Source organism: Eretmochelys imbricata, chromosome 11 (assembly GCF_965152235.1).
Source record: "Eretmochelys imbricata isolate rEreImb1 chromosome 11, rEreImb1.hap1, whole genome shotgun sequence".
NCBI classification, from domain to species: domain Eukaryota; kingdom Metazoa; phylum Chordata; order Testudines; family Cheloniidae; genus Eretmochelys; species Eretmochelys imbricata.
In genome coordinates, this window is record NC_135582.1 from 40,048,653 (window position 1) to 40,065,087 (window position 16,435).

The 16,435-nt window shown below is 39.3% G+C and overlaps 1 protein-coding gene across 3 annotated transcripts in view; it reads right to left on the reverse strand.

Annotated features, from left to right (window-relative positions):
• The window catches only part of TLK1 (tousled like kinase 1), a 128,882-nt gene that overhangs the window by 65,323 nt on the left and 47,124 nt on the right, over positions 1-16,435 (reverse strand). For all 3 annotated transcript variants that reach the window (XM_077830012.1, XM_077830014.1, XM_077830013.1), the window contains 2 exons: positions 15,020-15,138; positions 11,393-11,464 (listed from right to left, as the gene is read on the reverse strand). In XM_077830012.1, coding sequence (XP_077686138.1) covers positions 11,393-11,464; positions 15,020-15,138 — 191 coding nt within the window. The remainder of the gene's footprint in view (positions 1-11,392; positions 11,465-15,019; positions 15,139-16,435) is intronic.

Here is a 16,435-nt window from a genome sequence, read left to right on the forward strand (position 1 = left end):
AAGGAAAAAGATGACAATATGAGTACTTACTCTTGTACTCCTTCCCTTCATAAGGTTTATTACACCTGTTTGTTGTGTTTAGAGTAGAACATCAGAGGTATGAACACCTTGAGCATGGAGGTTATTTGTAACTCTGAAATGTTTGTAACTATGAACAAAACGTTATGACTGTTCTTTCAAAAGTTCACAAATGAACCTTGACTTAACACAGCTTTGAAACTTTACTATGCAGAAGAAAAGTTTATTTTAACTATCTTAATTTAAATGAAACAAGCACAGAAACCGCTTCCTTACCATGTCAATCTTTTTTTTAAACGTTCCCTTTATATTTTTAGTAGCTTATGTTTAACACCATACTGTATTTTTTTTTGGTCTCTGCTGCTACCTGATTGCATGCTTCCAGTTTCTAATGAGGTGCGTGGTTAATCTATCAGTTCATAACTCTGATGTTCGTAACTGAGGTTCTACTATAGTTTTAAATGAGATAATAAGGTGTTATGGTCAAAATCTGCTTTTTTACTATATTTGTACACTGCCCAGTTGAAAGGGGCCCAAGTCCAGGCTGACAGCTCTGGACACTACTGACTTCCATATACTGCACAGTTTTGATATAAGAATAAAAGTTTGTCAAAGCTATTTTCAAAACGTATCTTTCTACAGAAACATGATGCTTACAAATGTTTCTCTATATTATGCTGTTGAGTGATGCACTGTTATCTAAAGTTATGTTCAGTCTAAACATTTAATGAACATTCTGCGAACAAAGCAAGTTAATGTTAAGTGATAAATTGACAAGATTTAACCAAGTATTGATGACATTAAAAAGTAATCTTTTCCTCTTTCCTTTTCTGCTTTCAGTTTTGTTGGAAAATAGTTAAGTGATTTTATTCTCAAATTTGTTATTCCGTTATTAGCATTTTAATACAGCATCTTAAATAGCCAAAGTATATTTTTTTAAAACTGTACATTCTTTACAACTATTAAATATGTCTACATAATCATTTCAAATTTCCCAAAAAGTTAATTTTTCAATTGCAGAATAACTATCAGCTTTCTCATCTATAAACCTCTGTAGGAATTTAAATTTCATTTTGAAAAATCAAAACTCCAGTGATTTGTAGAAAAATATTTCAATTTTCTTTTAACCCTTTTCATTCGTTTTGTTTAGTTTAACCTTAAACTGCAAACAGTATTAGCACTCTAATAAGATGTCTAAAATTATACTGGAGGTAATTTTCACTTTGGTAAATACAATAATCATATGATAATGCACAATGCGTACGCAAAACTTGGGCATATCAGCTCAAATCACCACAAAATGTTTTCCAGAAACCAAGCAGCACCTTTCATCTTCTAATGGAACCATACGAATTACAACAAATTCAAGAGCTATGGAGCTGGGGAAATATCTTCCTGGTGAACACTTCCCAAATAATAAAGCTGCCTTCACGTATAAAACTTCAGCAAAACTTACAAACAAGAAAAAACATTTTTAGAAAGCCACCAATATCAGATTCCAGAACTATGAAGAAAAACACAAACCTGGCATATTGCAAGACCCCTATACTTCATGTGGTTCAGGCCCTAGTTTACCTGTGTATTTTGTGGTTTACCACTTGTTTCTGTCTTGGCTTGATAGTTTTTAATTTTGGCCTTAATATTTCCTTTTATAAAACGTATTCATTTGTAATAGTCTGTCTCTAAAATAATTATTCTCTCTTTCCAAAATTATGGGTTAAGATAGAAATACAGATCTATATAAATATTTTATATTTACTTGCAGAACAATTCATAGTAGCATATAGAATTTTTTCAAAGAAAAAATGTGGAAAACCACCAATTTGTACTATTTGTGTCTTAAATATGTAATGTCTTTCCCTCTCTACAGCACTTAATGGTGCTGAGATTTTCAGTTTTTAATAATCATTAAATTTTTCCTATGTATAATTAATGTGTTTATATTTTTTTAAATTTACTTTCCCCCCTAAATCTTACCCCCTTCTCCACTCAGATTTACAGCCAAAGACTATAAAAAGAGTTTTAAAGAATTCTTTATCTGCAGAGAATAGAAAATACAAAAACTTATAATGGTGGGAAAGACCAAGGTATTCATACACTATCAGAAGCACTCAAAATCCACAGAACTCGGTTTAAGATTAACCATGAATTGCACATAGCCAATCTGTACTCCAATCAAAATCTACATACCTTAAATGTGAACAGAATCTAGTAAACTTATGTCATTCACATGTAAAAGGACACTGAAATACAGGTATAGTTTTCAGGAACAAACATTCAGGAAAATTATATGTGACTATTTTGTATCAAAGTAGTACAAGAAATACAGCATTTACTAAATTGTCTTTTCATTGTCACACCAAATCTGCAATCTGATCCGCATGGGTGGAATCCAACCAAATTAACTGAGGTCCACCAATGCAGATCAGAACCTATATTTGCAAGGCATCTCTATTAAAATTCTGCTATTCCAAAATCCTAGATTTTAATACTCGTATTAGTGACATAGAAAAATGATTAATTTCTAAATTCTACTATATTTTCTGCATCCTTGCCTGGCATACAAAACAGGAGATAAATATACACTGGAAAAAAGAAAGGAAAAGTATGTCATGCATTGAGAAATTTAAAAATGTCAAATACAGATATATTTTTATATACCACATTATCACTAACAAAGCATAGCGTGATTGCATCAGTACTGCATCAGAGTTTGATAATAAACTAACATTCTCACTACATAAACTAATATTAGTATTGCATTTCTAATCAAGATCTAAATTTCTACATTATTTTTCACAATCTGTTGCAATACAGTTAAGGTCTCAGCATCACAAAGGGAAGCACTGCTCACCTTATGAATATATCTTCAAGCTCCTACTTTATCTTTCATATACAAATTGTCTACCATAACCAACTCTTATGACACCATTTCAAAAACCCTTTTATGTAACATTAAAAGTTTAAATTTATTCTTTTAAAATATTACATTTAGTGTGAAAACAAACCAGATGTTACTTAAAGGAGTAAAATGCTACAATCTCTCATCATAATATCTGGCATAACTACAAACTCTTTGAAGAGAATGTAACACCTTTTGAAAAATGGGTCAAGAAAGCACATTCCTTTATTTAGTGCCACCATTTTTCTGATTGCTCATTCAAAATGTAAAGACATCCTCCACTTAATTTTTTTATGAATCATCACAGCTGCAAAAAATAAAGACTTGGCATGGCAGAAATCCAGAAATCATCTTTCAGAGAACGTGGAAGGAACCTCCAGCAGGAGACATAACGCAGTGAATAGCTCTGCTTAGGGCCCTTTAAATTTTTTTTTTTTTTAAATGTGTGGTTGCTGAATTTTGGGGGCTTTTTTGTTACTTTTTTTTAAGAATCCAATATACAAAGGTACTTTACAATTTAGAAATAATCACCACAGCCTTGGAAATACGGCCTTGTGATTAAGGCACTGTACTTTGTGTCAGAAGATCTGGGTTGAATTCCCAGTTCTGCCACAGACTTCTTGTGTGACCTTGGATCAATCACTTATTCTGTGTGTCTCAGTTCCCCATATGTAAATTGAGGATAATTGACCTTCCTACTTCACAAGAATGTTCTGAGGATAAATTCATCAGTGTTTCTGAGGCATTCAAATAATCTATGGCAGCGGTTCTCAAACTTCATTGCACCGTGACCCCCTTCTGACAACAAAAATTACTACACGATCCCAGGAGGATCGTGGGGGCCAAAGCCCGAGCCCCACCGCCCAGGGCAGTGGGGGGACCAAAGCCCCAGGGTAGGGTTACCAGATAGCAAATGTGAAAAAACGGGACAAAGGGTGGGGGGTAAAAGGCGCCTATATAAGAAAAAGTCCCAAAAAACGGGATGGATGGTCACCCTATCCCAGGGCTTCAGCCCTGTGGGGGAGGGGTGTGTGTAACCTGAGCCCCGCTTCTCATGCCTGAAGCCCTAGGGCGTTGGCTTCAGCCCCAGGCCCCAGCAAGTCTAATGCCAGCCCTGACGACCCCATTAAAATATGGTCGCGATCCACTTTGGGGTCCCAACACACAGTTTGAGAACCGCCGATCTCTGGTGATGGAGGTCATACAAGATCCTAGATCAGGGGTTCCCAAACTGTGGTACATGAGACATCTCTGGGGGGTACACAGGAGGAATTGTGTAATGGTGGACTGTATTTTACTTATTGCATTTTCATAATAGGCTACTGAGACAAAACTTTAAAACTCAGTGGGAATTTGTTGTATATAAATATGGTAGTTAATTTACTTCAAAATGTAACAATGAGAACACAGATACACCGAGACACTGATGTACAGAGCCCCCACCTCCAATCACCGTACAGCGCAGGTTTAGTTACCCAGCAATTGTCCAGCCTAGCAGAGCTCAGAACTTAGTCCGGGGTTTTTTTTTTGGTTGTATGTCACACTATAACAGGGGTCATCAACCTTTCAGAAGTGATGTGCCGAGTCTTCATTTGTTCACTCTAATGTAAGATTTCGCGTTTCAGTAATACATTTTAACATTTTTAGAAGGTCTCTTTCTATAAATCTATAATATAGAACTAAACTATTGTTGTATGTAAAGTAAATAAGGTTTTTAAAATGTTTAAGAAGCTTCATTTAAAATTAAATTAAAATGCAGAGCCACCCGGACCAATGGCCAGGACCCAGACAGTGCGAGTGCCACTGAAAATCAGCTTGCGTGCCACCTTCGGCAGGCGTCCCATAGGTTGCCTACCCCTGCACTATAACTATATCTTTATGTAACAGTGAAATATGGACAGATGGTTAAAGACAGGTAGTGTTAAGAAAAAAACACAAAGTACCAGTGATGAGAAGGGTAGAGGTTTGTGGGCAGCTGGTACTACTGGAAGGGGACACGCAACAAGAAAAGTTTGGGAAGCTCTGTCCTAGATAATAGGCACCACCCTGATATAGGATTATGTTTTTCTTTCACAGAATTGCAACAACGTAGCATAATTTCCAGCGTGCAATGGAACACTTCCACTGTCATCTCCCTTAACTTCCAACCTACACCACTGCAATATTGTTCAAAGAGAGTTACCAGGCAGCACCATTAATTTCTTTGTATAGCTGTTAATAGTTCTCCAAGTAGTGCCATTAAAAAGTTAATTAGGCAATTCTACAACTAGCAGTAACACTCAGTTGCTTTCTAGAATTGTTTACAAATTTCCTTCAAGATTAACTAGAAAGAGGTAAATAGATTATAAAAATTTAATGAAATTTTCTATTTGAAAAACTGAGATACTACCCAAGTAGATCATGCTCCATGTCTCAGACAATGCAAGATCTTCAACATGCAATTATAGTTAGAAAAGAAATTTTAAAATAGCAACTTCTTACCTATCAGATTTGCTCCTGGCATACATTCAAAAGTTTTTCTGCTGTCTCTCTCTCTCTCTTTTTTTTTTTTTTACTTACATTGTTAGTAGTTTTTACTCTTTTTAGCACTTAAGAACCAGTACTGCTTTGGGAGGATGAACACTAGTCTAACCCGTGTGTCACCAACAGAACTGTTTAAATATCAACTAGAGGTCAAACTGGGCCTTAAATTAACCTGTTTAGCCCAATTATAGACAGTGTCCCAAAGATTCTCTAACTAGTTATGATGCACAAGCCAGAATGAACATAGCACAACTTTTAGACACAACATTGAGTTTGCACGGCTGTCAGTTAGCCAAAAGGCTCTATAACTGAAAGTTGGGCAATTTTTGCTTACCAGTACTCTGGAAGTTACACAATCGCTCTCAGGGGATTCAAACAAAATAAACAAAGATCAGAGCTAGATCTATGCCACCCTCTAATTCTATCTAACCAGATAAAATGTGAAAGCAGTATTGTAATGCTATATCTTTCTCCTTTGCCAGAAAGATGGACAAAAAAAGCCAGAGAATTAAGACTTTTTTCTTAAGTAGACTGCCACAGCAGAAAATTGAGTGTTTTGTTCTTGTGAAAAACCATAAATAAAAAGTATAGGCAGTCACACCCCTCTGGCCAAGAAAATCGTCTATTTATTAATGCCAAGAAAATGCATCCTGGAAGGACAAGATACAAAATTTATCTGGCTAGCAAAATTATTAAAAGGGGTGAACAAACAAACAATGTCAGACTTAGGATCTACATCCTCTTTGTGACTGGTAAACTTGGTATACTACAGCCATCTTGGGGAACCTGTTTTGGAAGGGACACACACTTACTAGACAACTGAAATAAGCTTCAGCAGCTTAGGCAGAATCTGAGCTCTCTACCTTGTTAATTATAAAAACATAGTTCCTTAAGGTTTAAGTTACCTGGACATGATGAAACTTCTCCTAAAATGAAAGCACTCCTAGCTAACCAGCAATGCTTCTAATTAGCAATACAACATGTGACAACAATTCAGATTAAGCAAACTATCATTCCAGCCAAAGAGTTCAAGATAACCATACTTAGGTTTGGTGCATACTAGATAAAGGACTTGTCTAGACTGGAGATTTGCTCGGATTATAGCCATCGGTATTGCCACCCATTGCAATATCTGGTGTAGATGGTCAAAGCTAGCTATTTACAGCAGGCAAGCCTACCCATATTAAAAATGGGGTGAGCTCCAGTGATGCAAGTAGTGGCTTTGCTTGTCCATTTTAATGGTTATACCAGTGCAGTTAAACTAATGGCAGACCGATTATGGCTGTAAGCAGGACAAATTTCCAGTCTAGACAAGGTGGAACTTATTCAGCATCCTGCAACCTAATACATGTCTGAACCTTTATGTACTGTGAAAAAGAAGGCTATATCTATAACTGGAGGTTCTTCTAGATGTGTGGTGCCTACCTGTATTCCACTGTGGGTTAGACATGCGCATCATGCACCCAGAATCAGAGAACTTTGAAAATAGTATCTGTTGGTCTGTGCATGCACCCAGACTCACCTCATGCTTCTGATCAAGGCAATAAAGGGCAGGGCAGATCAACCACCACTTCAGTTCCTTCTCCACCATGAATCAGAAAGATCCAAAGCAGAAGGGAAGGAGGGCAGGTAGTGGAATACATACAGGGACCACACATTTCAACGAACCTCCAGTTATAGGTAAGTAACCACTTCTTCAAATGATGGTCCCTATTGTATTCCACTGTGGGTGACTGACAAGCAATACCTAAGTAGGAGGAGGGTGCAAGGATCAGGACAGTAGGTTTGAGCAGAGGACCACCGTTCCAAAGGAGGCATCAGCAGCCAAGTCCTGCACCAGGGCGTAATGCTTTTAAAATGTGTGGATGGAACTCCACATAGCAGCTTTACAGAGGTCTAGGAGGGTATATCCTGAAGAGATGCCATGATTGCTGTGCTCTGTGGAGTGAGCTCATACCCCTGTAGGGGGAGGAAGATTCAAGAGTTGACAGAAGAATGCATCCGGATACCAATGTAGAATGCACCCGGATACCAATTTAGAAATTCTCTGGGTGGAGATGACATGCCCCCAGCTCTCTCTGTTATCACAATAAACAGTCTCAGGGACGTCCTGATTTGTCTTGTTCTCTTCAGGTAAAAGGCCAAAGCTCATCACACATCGAGGGAGTGTGCAGTTTCAGAAAGAATGAAAGTTAAATGAATGGATTAATTAAGGTGAAACTAACTACTACAGGGATAAATTTGGGGTGTACGTGTAAGGAAACTTTGTCTTTGCAGGTGACGGGGATCCTGGGTCTTGTGAGGAGCTGGAAATGGTGGTACCGATGGAACACGGCCTGGAGCCAGTGGAGCCCAAAGTTTCTGGGACTTAAGACAGTACGTACTGAGTCCTCAGAGGCAATGCTGGTGGATGGGATGTCTGATTTTTCTGAAGTGGACTTAGAGGAAGACTTAGTCCCATGTTTATGACAGTGCTTCCTAACTAGGCACTGTCACAGAATCTGTGGGAGAGGATTCTCCAGCACCAGAGGCGGACTTTGCAGCAGGAGGCGCTCTCCTTGCTGATTCAGGATGATGTATGGGGGAGTTCCCTGGCCTGGGTCTGATTGTGGTCTAATGGCCATGTCCAGGAGATACTTGCGGAGGCGAAGTGCCCACTTTCTCAGGTACAACTGGGGAAAGACTGGCAAACACTGTACTGAGCCACAATGTGAGCTTCCTCCAGGCAGTAGAGACAGCACTGATAGTCATCACTGACCAAGAAGGATTGCGGGCAGGAGATGCATAGTTTGAAGCATGGAATTCTGAGCATAGTCCAGTACCTGAACATTGGACCATGGGGGAGGGGAAGGGGCTGTAATCTGATTCTATTCTAAAACTATCAATCAATAGGTTATTTAAGAACTAAAAACTATTTATAACTGTTATGTGGTTAAGTCCAGTAGGGAGCCTTGAAGGGCCTAGTGCATCCCCATCACAAGGTCCAATTAAAAAAGTACAGATTAACTGTACTGGAGCACATGGTGCACAAGAGACCCACTAATATTTATCAAATGCGAATTTACTATAAGAGAAGATTCCATCACTTGCACTGTCCTTCATGCTGACTGCAGATTTTCTCTGGAAAAGGGAATCCCCAATGAGTCAGAGCCCTCTGCCACACTATTCTGGAGTGTGAGGGTCCATACAACTATACTAATATAAGATGGGCAACAGAGAGTTAGATATCCAAAAATCACTTGGCGCAACAATGTCCAGTGCTCTGTCTCTCTCTCCATTAATGGCAACTGACTGACCCCACATTTGGTCAGAATGTCAGAAGTGCACTAACCTTTAGTGATACGCAGTATATTTTCACAGTGATTCAAGGCAAAGACTGGAGAGATGAGGGAGACAACTGAACTAGCAGTGTTGGAATAATTCTGAAAATTGATTTGTCATTTTTATAGGGCTAATGAGCCAGCAGCAGAAAGAGCTTATGTTTGAAATTACAGACTAAAGTTCAGTACCTCACTTCATATGTAGAAAAAGTCAAAGCTGTTTCTAATTTGAACGATATTAAAAAACATTCAAAGCATGACAGGTGCAAATTTACTCCTGCTCTTCTCCACTCTTGTATCTCATTTACAAAGTCCATGTAATTTTTATATAGGTATTCCTCCCAACATGAAAAAACCTACAATTTTTCCTATAAAACACTTTTTGGGGAAAAAATGCTGCCAAAACTCCAGAAACTCATCCTTACAATAAGAAAACTAGTTTACACACCACACAAAAAGAAAAAAAATAAAGGTGGTAAAAATTTTGGTTTCAGATGCTCTAGATATTGTAAACTATGAAGAAAAAGGGTTTTAGAAGTGGAAAGTGATCTAATGTCTGATCTTTGAACACATTTCTGTATTTCTCAGAATAATAAATACTGGCAAACTAATTAAGTTTTAAGAGTATTTACACAGCTACAACTAAACAGTGGCTAAAGAGGTTTCCCTGTGCTGGTGAAAGTTTTACTGCCTTAAGGTAAAAATTTAGCAAGCTATACACACCATTCTTAATTCCAAAATATGAATTTATCTTCATGGAGGATATGACAGTCACGTGGGTCACGGATTCCATAACTTTCCAGAGCATCCAGGACTTCTGGAGCAGGGCCACCGGAACAGCTGACCGAGTAGCTGGGTCACTGGAGCAGTAGCTGGGATTGGGTCAGCCCCTCTGGGGCTGGAGCAGCAGCGGTCAGCGCTCTGTTTGTCCCTGTCCCCCACAAGGTATTTTTATTAAAAGTCCGGGACAGGCTGCAGGCTTCTGTGAATATTTGTTTATTGCCTGCGACCTTTCCCTGACTCTTATTAAAAATACCTGTGACAGAATCTTAATCTTAATCATTATGTAGCATCGCTATATATCAAGTCTTGGGGCGAGAGTCTAACCCTCATGCTGTCCCCCCCAGTGGTAAAAGGGCTGAAGTGGTATGCAAGTGCTCTAAAGGAAGGATTTCCCGAGTGCATGCATTTTGAAGACCACCACTTTGAGGCCCCCGCTCTCACCTGCGAGTCCTAACATAAGGGCATTTCAGTGACAGGGCCACAGCACTCAGAGTTATGCAGTTTCTGGACAGCACTCCAACGCACAGGGAAACCCAAGGACGTTGTTGTAACTCAGACAGATCCTCCAGAGCTGTTTGAGTTATGCTAGGGGCCTCACCTCCCCAAAGCCTCCCAGGATCAGGAGGGCACATAGGTGGTCTTAATCTTTCCCCCAGCTGCTCTTAGAGGCATAGCACAGAATCTCTCCCTTTTTTTTTTTAATAACAGGCCTGAGATAAAATACAGTTATTATTTATATATAAAATGTAGTTAGCCTTTCATGATACAATGCAGAACCAACATAAGCTAAAAAGTGAAAATTCTCTGAACACAGGTCCAAAGGAGGTTTTCACAGGATGGCTGGCCTCACTAAATTAAGCAGGGTCCAGCTCTCCAGTGCCTGAACAGGTGCCCACAGTTTGGCCAGTTAAGAGAGCCAGGCAGCACATGGTACTATAAAGAAACTGGGAGAATCTGAGGGAGGAAGAGCCCCAGCAAGAGGGAGACCTAGTGAGTTAAGGCTGCCAGTCAGGAGACTCCCTGGAAAGACGGAGGAATTATCAAGGAAGCCAACAAAGGGATTAGCCTGCTGACTATCAGAAGTCAAAGCCAGTGCTGGGAAGCTGAAAAGGGCTGAGGGCTTGGAAGCCCATGGAGAAGCTAGCCAGCTATCCTTCCTGGGTGAGAAAGCCACCGTCAGAAAAGGCTGGAGAGGGCTGAAGGCTGAATGCAGCAGAGAAAGGTTCCTGCTGGCTCTCAAAACCAGAGAAGGCTGACACCCTAGGCCTGATTAAGAACACTGGGACTGTGCTGGAGACCCAGGACATGGTGAGGTACACTGGGGTTGCACTGGATAGCCAGGTCACTGATGAGGGACGCTGGGGCTCTACTTGATGTACTGTGTGGAGACAGGACTGTAACTGTAGAACTTGGCATTGGGACTTGTTTTCTTATGGTTTATGTGCATGGAACTTTTATAATAAAATGAACCCCAAAGGCTATAGTTATACTTTGGAAGACTATTTGGACTATTTCTGGGACTATGAAAGGGAAAACTGAGGCAGGCATGTCTGTCATGCTGCAGCCAGCTGTAGGAGGGCACTCCAAGTAGGACACTCCATGACAGCACTTTTATGAAGTCTTACCATACACATCTCCATCTCAAAAAAATTAGTTTGGTCCAAAGGTGTAACAAATTTCAGCTTTTACCACTACATGCACTTTTTAATCTTCTTGTATATATAGAAATATTATATTTTCTTTAAGAAGCTTACATATAAAAGTGTCAACTACAATAGAACATATAATAAGTATTTTGTTTGCATTAAAATATTGTACTTGTAATTAATTTTGTAAACATACATACCTCCGATTCTTTATCACTTAGAGATCCCAAGCTTCCAAAACTGTGATTAGAACTTTCATTATTTGTTGAGGCCTATTGAGAAAAATAATATATCATATACTATGTTCAGATTTTTAAAACAGCTAATAAATTACAGTATTTGCAGTTATGCAAAGTAAGGGTAAACAAATTTCATGCTTCAAGACACAGTGATCACCTGCAGAGACAATATGACCTGCAAGCAGAATACCAGATTTGATGGACAAATGGTGTGCTCCAGCACAGTAAATTCTGTTTCTTAATTGCTTCTAAAGCTATTCTGAACAATGTAGTTTGGTAACAAAATTGGAAAGTAAACAACTGTATGTACATATCCTCTCTGAAAAGAATGCACGAACATAATTTATAGGACAGACCACTAACTCATGAAACAGTGACGCCAATATAACACCCGTAAGGAAACCACTTAAATGATTAAGAGGTTAAGAATGAGGATGTGTTTATACTAGAGAGCTTACAGCAGCACAGCTGTACCAATGAAGCTGCACTGCTATTAAGATCTCTCATGTGGCAGCTCTACGCCAACGGGAGAGAACTCTCATCAACATAACTATACCACCCCCAACAAGTGGTGGAAGCTATGTCCATGGGAGAAGCAAGCCCACCGATATAGCTCTATGCACACTATCCCTTATGCTGGCGAAACTTATGTCACTCGAGATGTGTTTTCATACCCCTGGGTGACGTAAGTTTTGCCAACATAAGTGGTAGTGTAGACATGGCCCAAGAAGTATGTCAGATACAGAATCAAGTTATCATTTTGAAAGGCTTTCCTAAAAAAAAAAAGTTAAACCTCTAGAATGATCCACATTCCTCCAGCCTTATTTTGGACCAGCAAAGTATCTGACAGACACTTTTTGAAAGCTCTGACTCCAGAGTATGCATTTATATACCAACTAATGCTAGTAGATGTGAAGAGAGAGTTAGCAATTCTTTCTTTTTGTAAGGACTGTAGTCTTCTTGTCTTGAGATTAGGATTCTGAGAGAATAAAAAAAAAAACCACCAAAAGCTATCTAATAGCCACATAACACCAGGAACCTTATCTTACCTTAGACCTTAGTTCCTCCAGTGCCACTGACATCAGGCAGCCCAGTTCCTCTACTGATTATGATCTCTTACTAGGTCTGGTACTTCTTCCTAGGTAATTGTCAGTGCATTCAATATCCTCTGTCACTGTCTTCTACTAGTTCTTCCCTGACTTTCTTCATTTTCTTTTTTCTCCCTTCTTTAATCAATTCAACACTTGCTCAATTCAACACTTCCCATCTTAAATACAATGCACATCACAACCACCTGAGGCTTCTTTCTTTGGTATTTTCTAGAACGTCCTGCTGTCAGTTCCCATACCCTCACATTTGTTATGATGTCTTTCCATGAAACATATAGAATCTTTCCCAATCATCTGTGATGGGCAGCCTCCAATCTCTTTTTGTTAGCCACGATCATTGGCCAACTCTGCTCTATACCTTAGCATTCTCAGTACAATTGCATGATATAATCTCATCTTTAGTTTGGCGTGGAGACCTGTTTGACCAGATATTGTTCATCTTTCCAAAAGTGATGTCTGCTTTTCCTAATCACATATAAATATCCTTATCGAAGCCACCCTCAAATGTCATCACATTGCCCAGATAGCAAAACTGTACCACCTGTTCAATTTCTTTTCCATCCACTTGCACTTTCACACCTGTTGTTTGGCTTCCTACATTCATGATCTTGGTTTTCTTTAATTCCAATCCAATTTTTGCTGCTTCCTATTCTACCTCTGATGTAAGAGCAACCATTCAGTTCCACATTATAGTTAGCAAAGCAACATTGCTGGCAAAGTCAAAGTTGTGCAACATCTCCACTAACCACCATCTATGGTGCCCTATTATTACAGGGGCGTCTTTTTCACAGCCTGGCTGTTATTGTGTCTTTCACTGGCTCCCAAGCCAACAGTGTCTTTGCTGTGATGTTATCCAGCATAATTCCTACACTTAATACATTCCTCCTCCTGAGTATAAGATTGAAGCACACATACCACCTTGCCTCTCCTCGCCCATCTCCTTTCACAGACATCCAGTACGTTCAGATCATTTTTTTTCCTCTCATGTAACCCGTGCCAGCTTTCCTGTATTGTGCAAAGTACACACATTCCGCATACCTATTCTTGTTACAAATTTGATTGTCAGGATTATCAAGATTCTCAGCTTCCTTTTGGTTTTCAGTGACATCTGTCATACTTGAGTTTTCAACCCCATCATCTAACGTCCTCAAGTTATGCTTTGACTGAGATGTTTCTGTTGCAGAAAGGTTTTACTAGAGTGGGTTTCAAACCTAATGGCAGAACCCTCCTCTTTTATCCGAAAACTACAACTTATTGCCAGTATTTTCCTACTCTTTAAATGGAAATAGTTTTCCCTATGTAAAAGGATTCGACTGCCAAGAAAAAATAAGAAGTTAAACCATAAATATCCTTGGGTTATAAAAATGTATGAAGTCATGCAGCCTGAGAAGTAATGTAAAACAGGTCTTTTCTTGGCCTGGTTTATATCTATTCAGAGATCTGTTTGACAAAGAATTCCAGAAAGCCCTTTAGTGGAAACGTTTGCCCTATTGCCAATGCATTTGATATCTGTTAGGCTGTCCATTTTCTACCTCCTTGATCAATGGATTGTTCTCTTTTCTTCCACAAATCCAATACTCAAAAGCAAGGCTGTGCAGAAATATTATGATGCAAAATTATAACTCTTGCCAGAGCAAGTGCTCATCTTAGAGACACTGGATCACTGATCCATTATTCAGCCAGTTTGCAGAATGAGACTGACCTCAGACTAGATCATGACTTGTGAATTGAAGTTCCTGTTGAAACATAACCAGAATAAATAGAATTGGTAGGCGTTTCTCAGGGATCTTCCTTGTTATCTAGGAACATCTTCAGGTAGTTCTTTTTCATGTCATATCTGGTGTTCCTCTGACATTTGTGTATTTGGACACAGAAACCAACCAGGAGCACTCATTTTAAGAATCTATTTATTATGGTTTTCACCTTATGTTCTGCAAACTTCTAACAACTCTTTTGCAGCAGTTAGATAGAGATAGCCTTTTCATAACTGTTCTTCCCAGGAAATAAGGGAAACTGCCCATCAAGAGAAGAGGAAAGTTCTAGAATCTCAACTAATTGCTTGAACAGGAAACACAGATGTACTTAGGTGCAACTCCTGTGTGTCTTGCTGGTTTCAGACAGTGGAAAAATGAGGATGTGCGGGAGGTACATATGTAAAGGAATACCCCTTCATTCTCTCTCCCAAAATGAAAGCTGTCCTAGAGGAGTCATATATCCCATTTTCACAGTGACCCTTGCACATCCTACCAAAAGAAAAACTTTTATAAAGTATATGGAACCCATAAGCCAATGTTTTTACTGGAATAAGAGACTAAACTAGAAAATAAATCATGCCAACCTACCCCAGATAGGCTACAGCATTTTCTGATGAGACTCATTGTTATACATGGTGTATGTTTTATAGATAGTATATTTTCTTAAATTAAAATTAAATTAACATTTCACAGAGAGGTTTAAATAGCCACCCAATTCTACTTACTTTAGCTCCAACACTGCAACTTCCAGTACTCCCAGTGCTGCCACTCACTACTCCTGTAAATCTGGCCTCTAACAATTCTTGCCTTCTTGGGTCCAGGCTATGAAGCTCATCCATTGCACCTAAGAAATAATTTTAATTAGTTATATTCTATAACAAACTTGCTTGCACAAGAAAGTTTCCAAATAATTATACAAAATCTTCACTATAGTATAGACCATAACAAGCTGCATGAAGCGAGGTCTCACACTCAGCTCGAGGGCATATCTGTCTATTATACAATAACTTGTGAACATCTAACCAATTCCAAAATTTCAAGGAATATTCTATACTGAACTCTATTAATTTTGGTGAAAATCAGAAATCCAGAAGAGGAAAACAGGAGACAAAAGGAGCCCCTTTATCATGTTAGCAGATCCAGCAACTTCAACCACCTCAGTAATTGTCTAGATCAAGTTTCAGAGTAGTAGCCGTGTTAGGCTGTATCCACAAAAAGAAAAGGAGTACTTGTGACACCTTAGAGATTAACAAATTTATCTGAGTATCAAAGAACCAATAACCCCTTCCACCAGCTCTGCCCATGGTCCAATACAACTTAAATATATTGTCACCTTGAATAGTTTGTCTCCCAGACTGAAAAGAAATAAGAATGGTGGAGATGAAGAGAGAATCTGGGTATGGGGAAAAACAGGGGCACACAGAGCTCCTGGCATGACTAGGGTCCAACAGGAGAGGAGGACATGCAGCACAGAGTCCCTGCCATTATGTTGAAGGGGTGAATGGACGTATGAGGGAGCAGAGGGATGGGGGACGCATAGAAGCCCTTGCAGGGGGAGACTGGGAAACCCTTGCATGGGTGCCACAAAGAGCCATTGGCAAGTTGAGGAGAGCTGGAAGCAATGGGGGGGGCACAGATTTCCCTCATATGCAGTGAAGGGGGAGTGGTGGGGTGCACAGAGCCACTGGCATGAAGCAGGGCAGTGGATGGGTTGCAAGGAGTCCCTGACATACAGAGAAATGGGAGGGTGGCACATCAGGAGCTCCTGGGCGAGGAATGGAGGGATGTGTGTTCAATGAGCTAGGCCTACAGAAGCAGCAAAGCATGCAACCCTCTAGATTACATTATAAACCACTTATGGATCTAAACCAATCCGACAGAGGAAGAGGACATTCCTAATACTCTGAATTTGCACAGAGAATTATTTATATTGTGCAACCGCTCTCTGCTTGTTCCAGTTTAACTACTGGATTGTTACATTTTCAAGTGACACTGAAAACACTAAAAAGTTTTAGTAAAGTTTTCTAAAACAAAGTTAAGTTACTTCATATTTAAAACCACACATTTTACATAGCATTTTTTGTATAAACTATATCCCACTTAATCTTAAAAGATTTTAAAAAGCAAGGAGCACAAATACA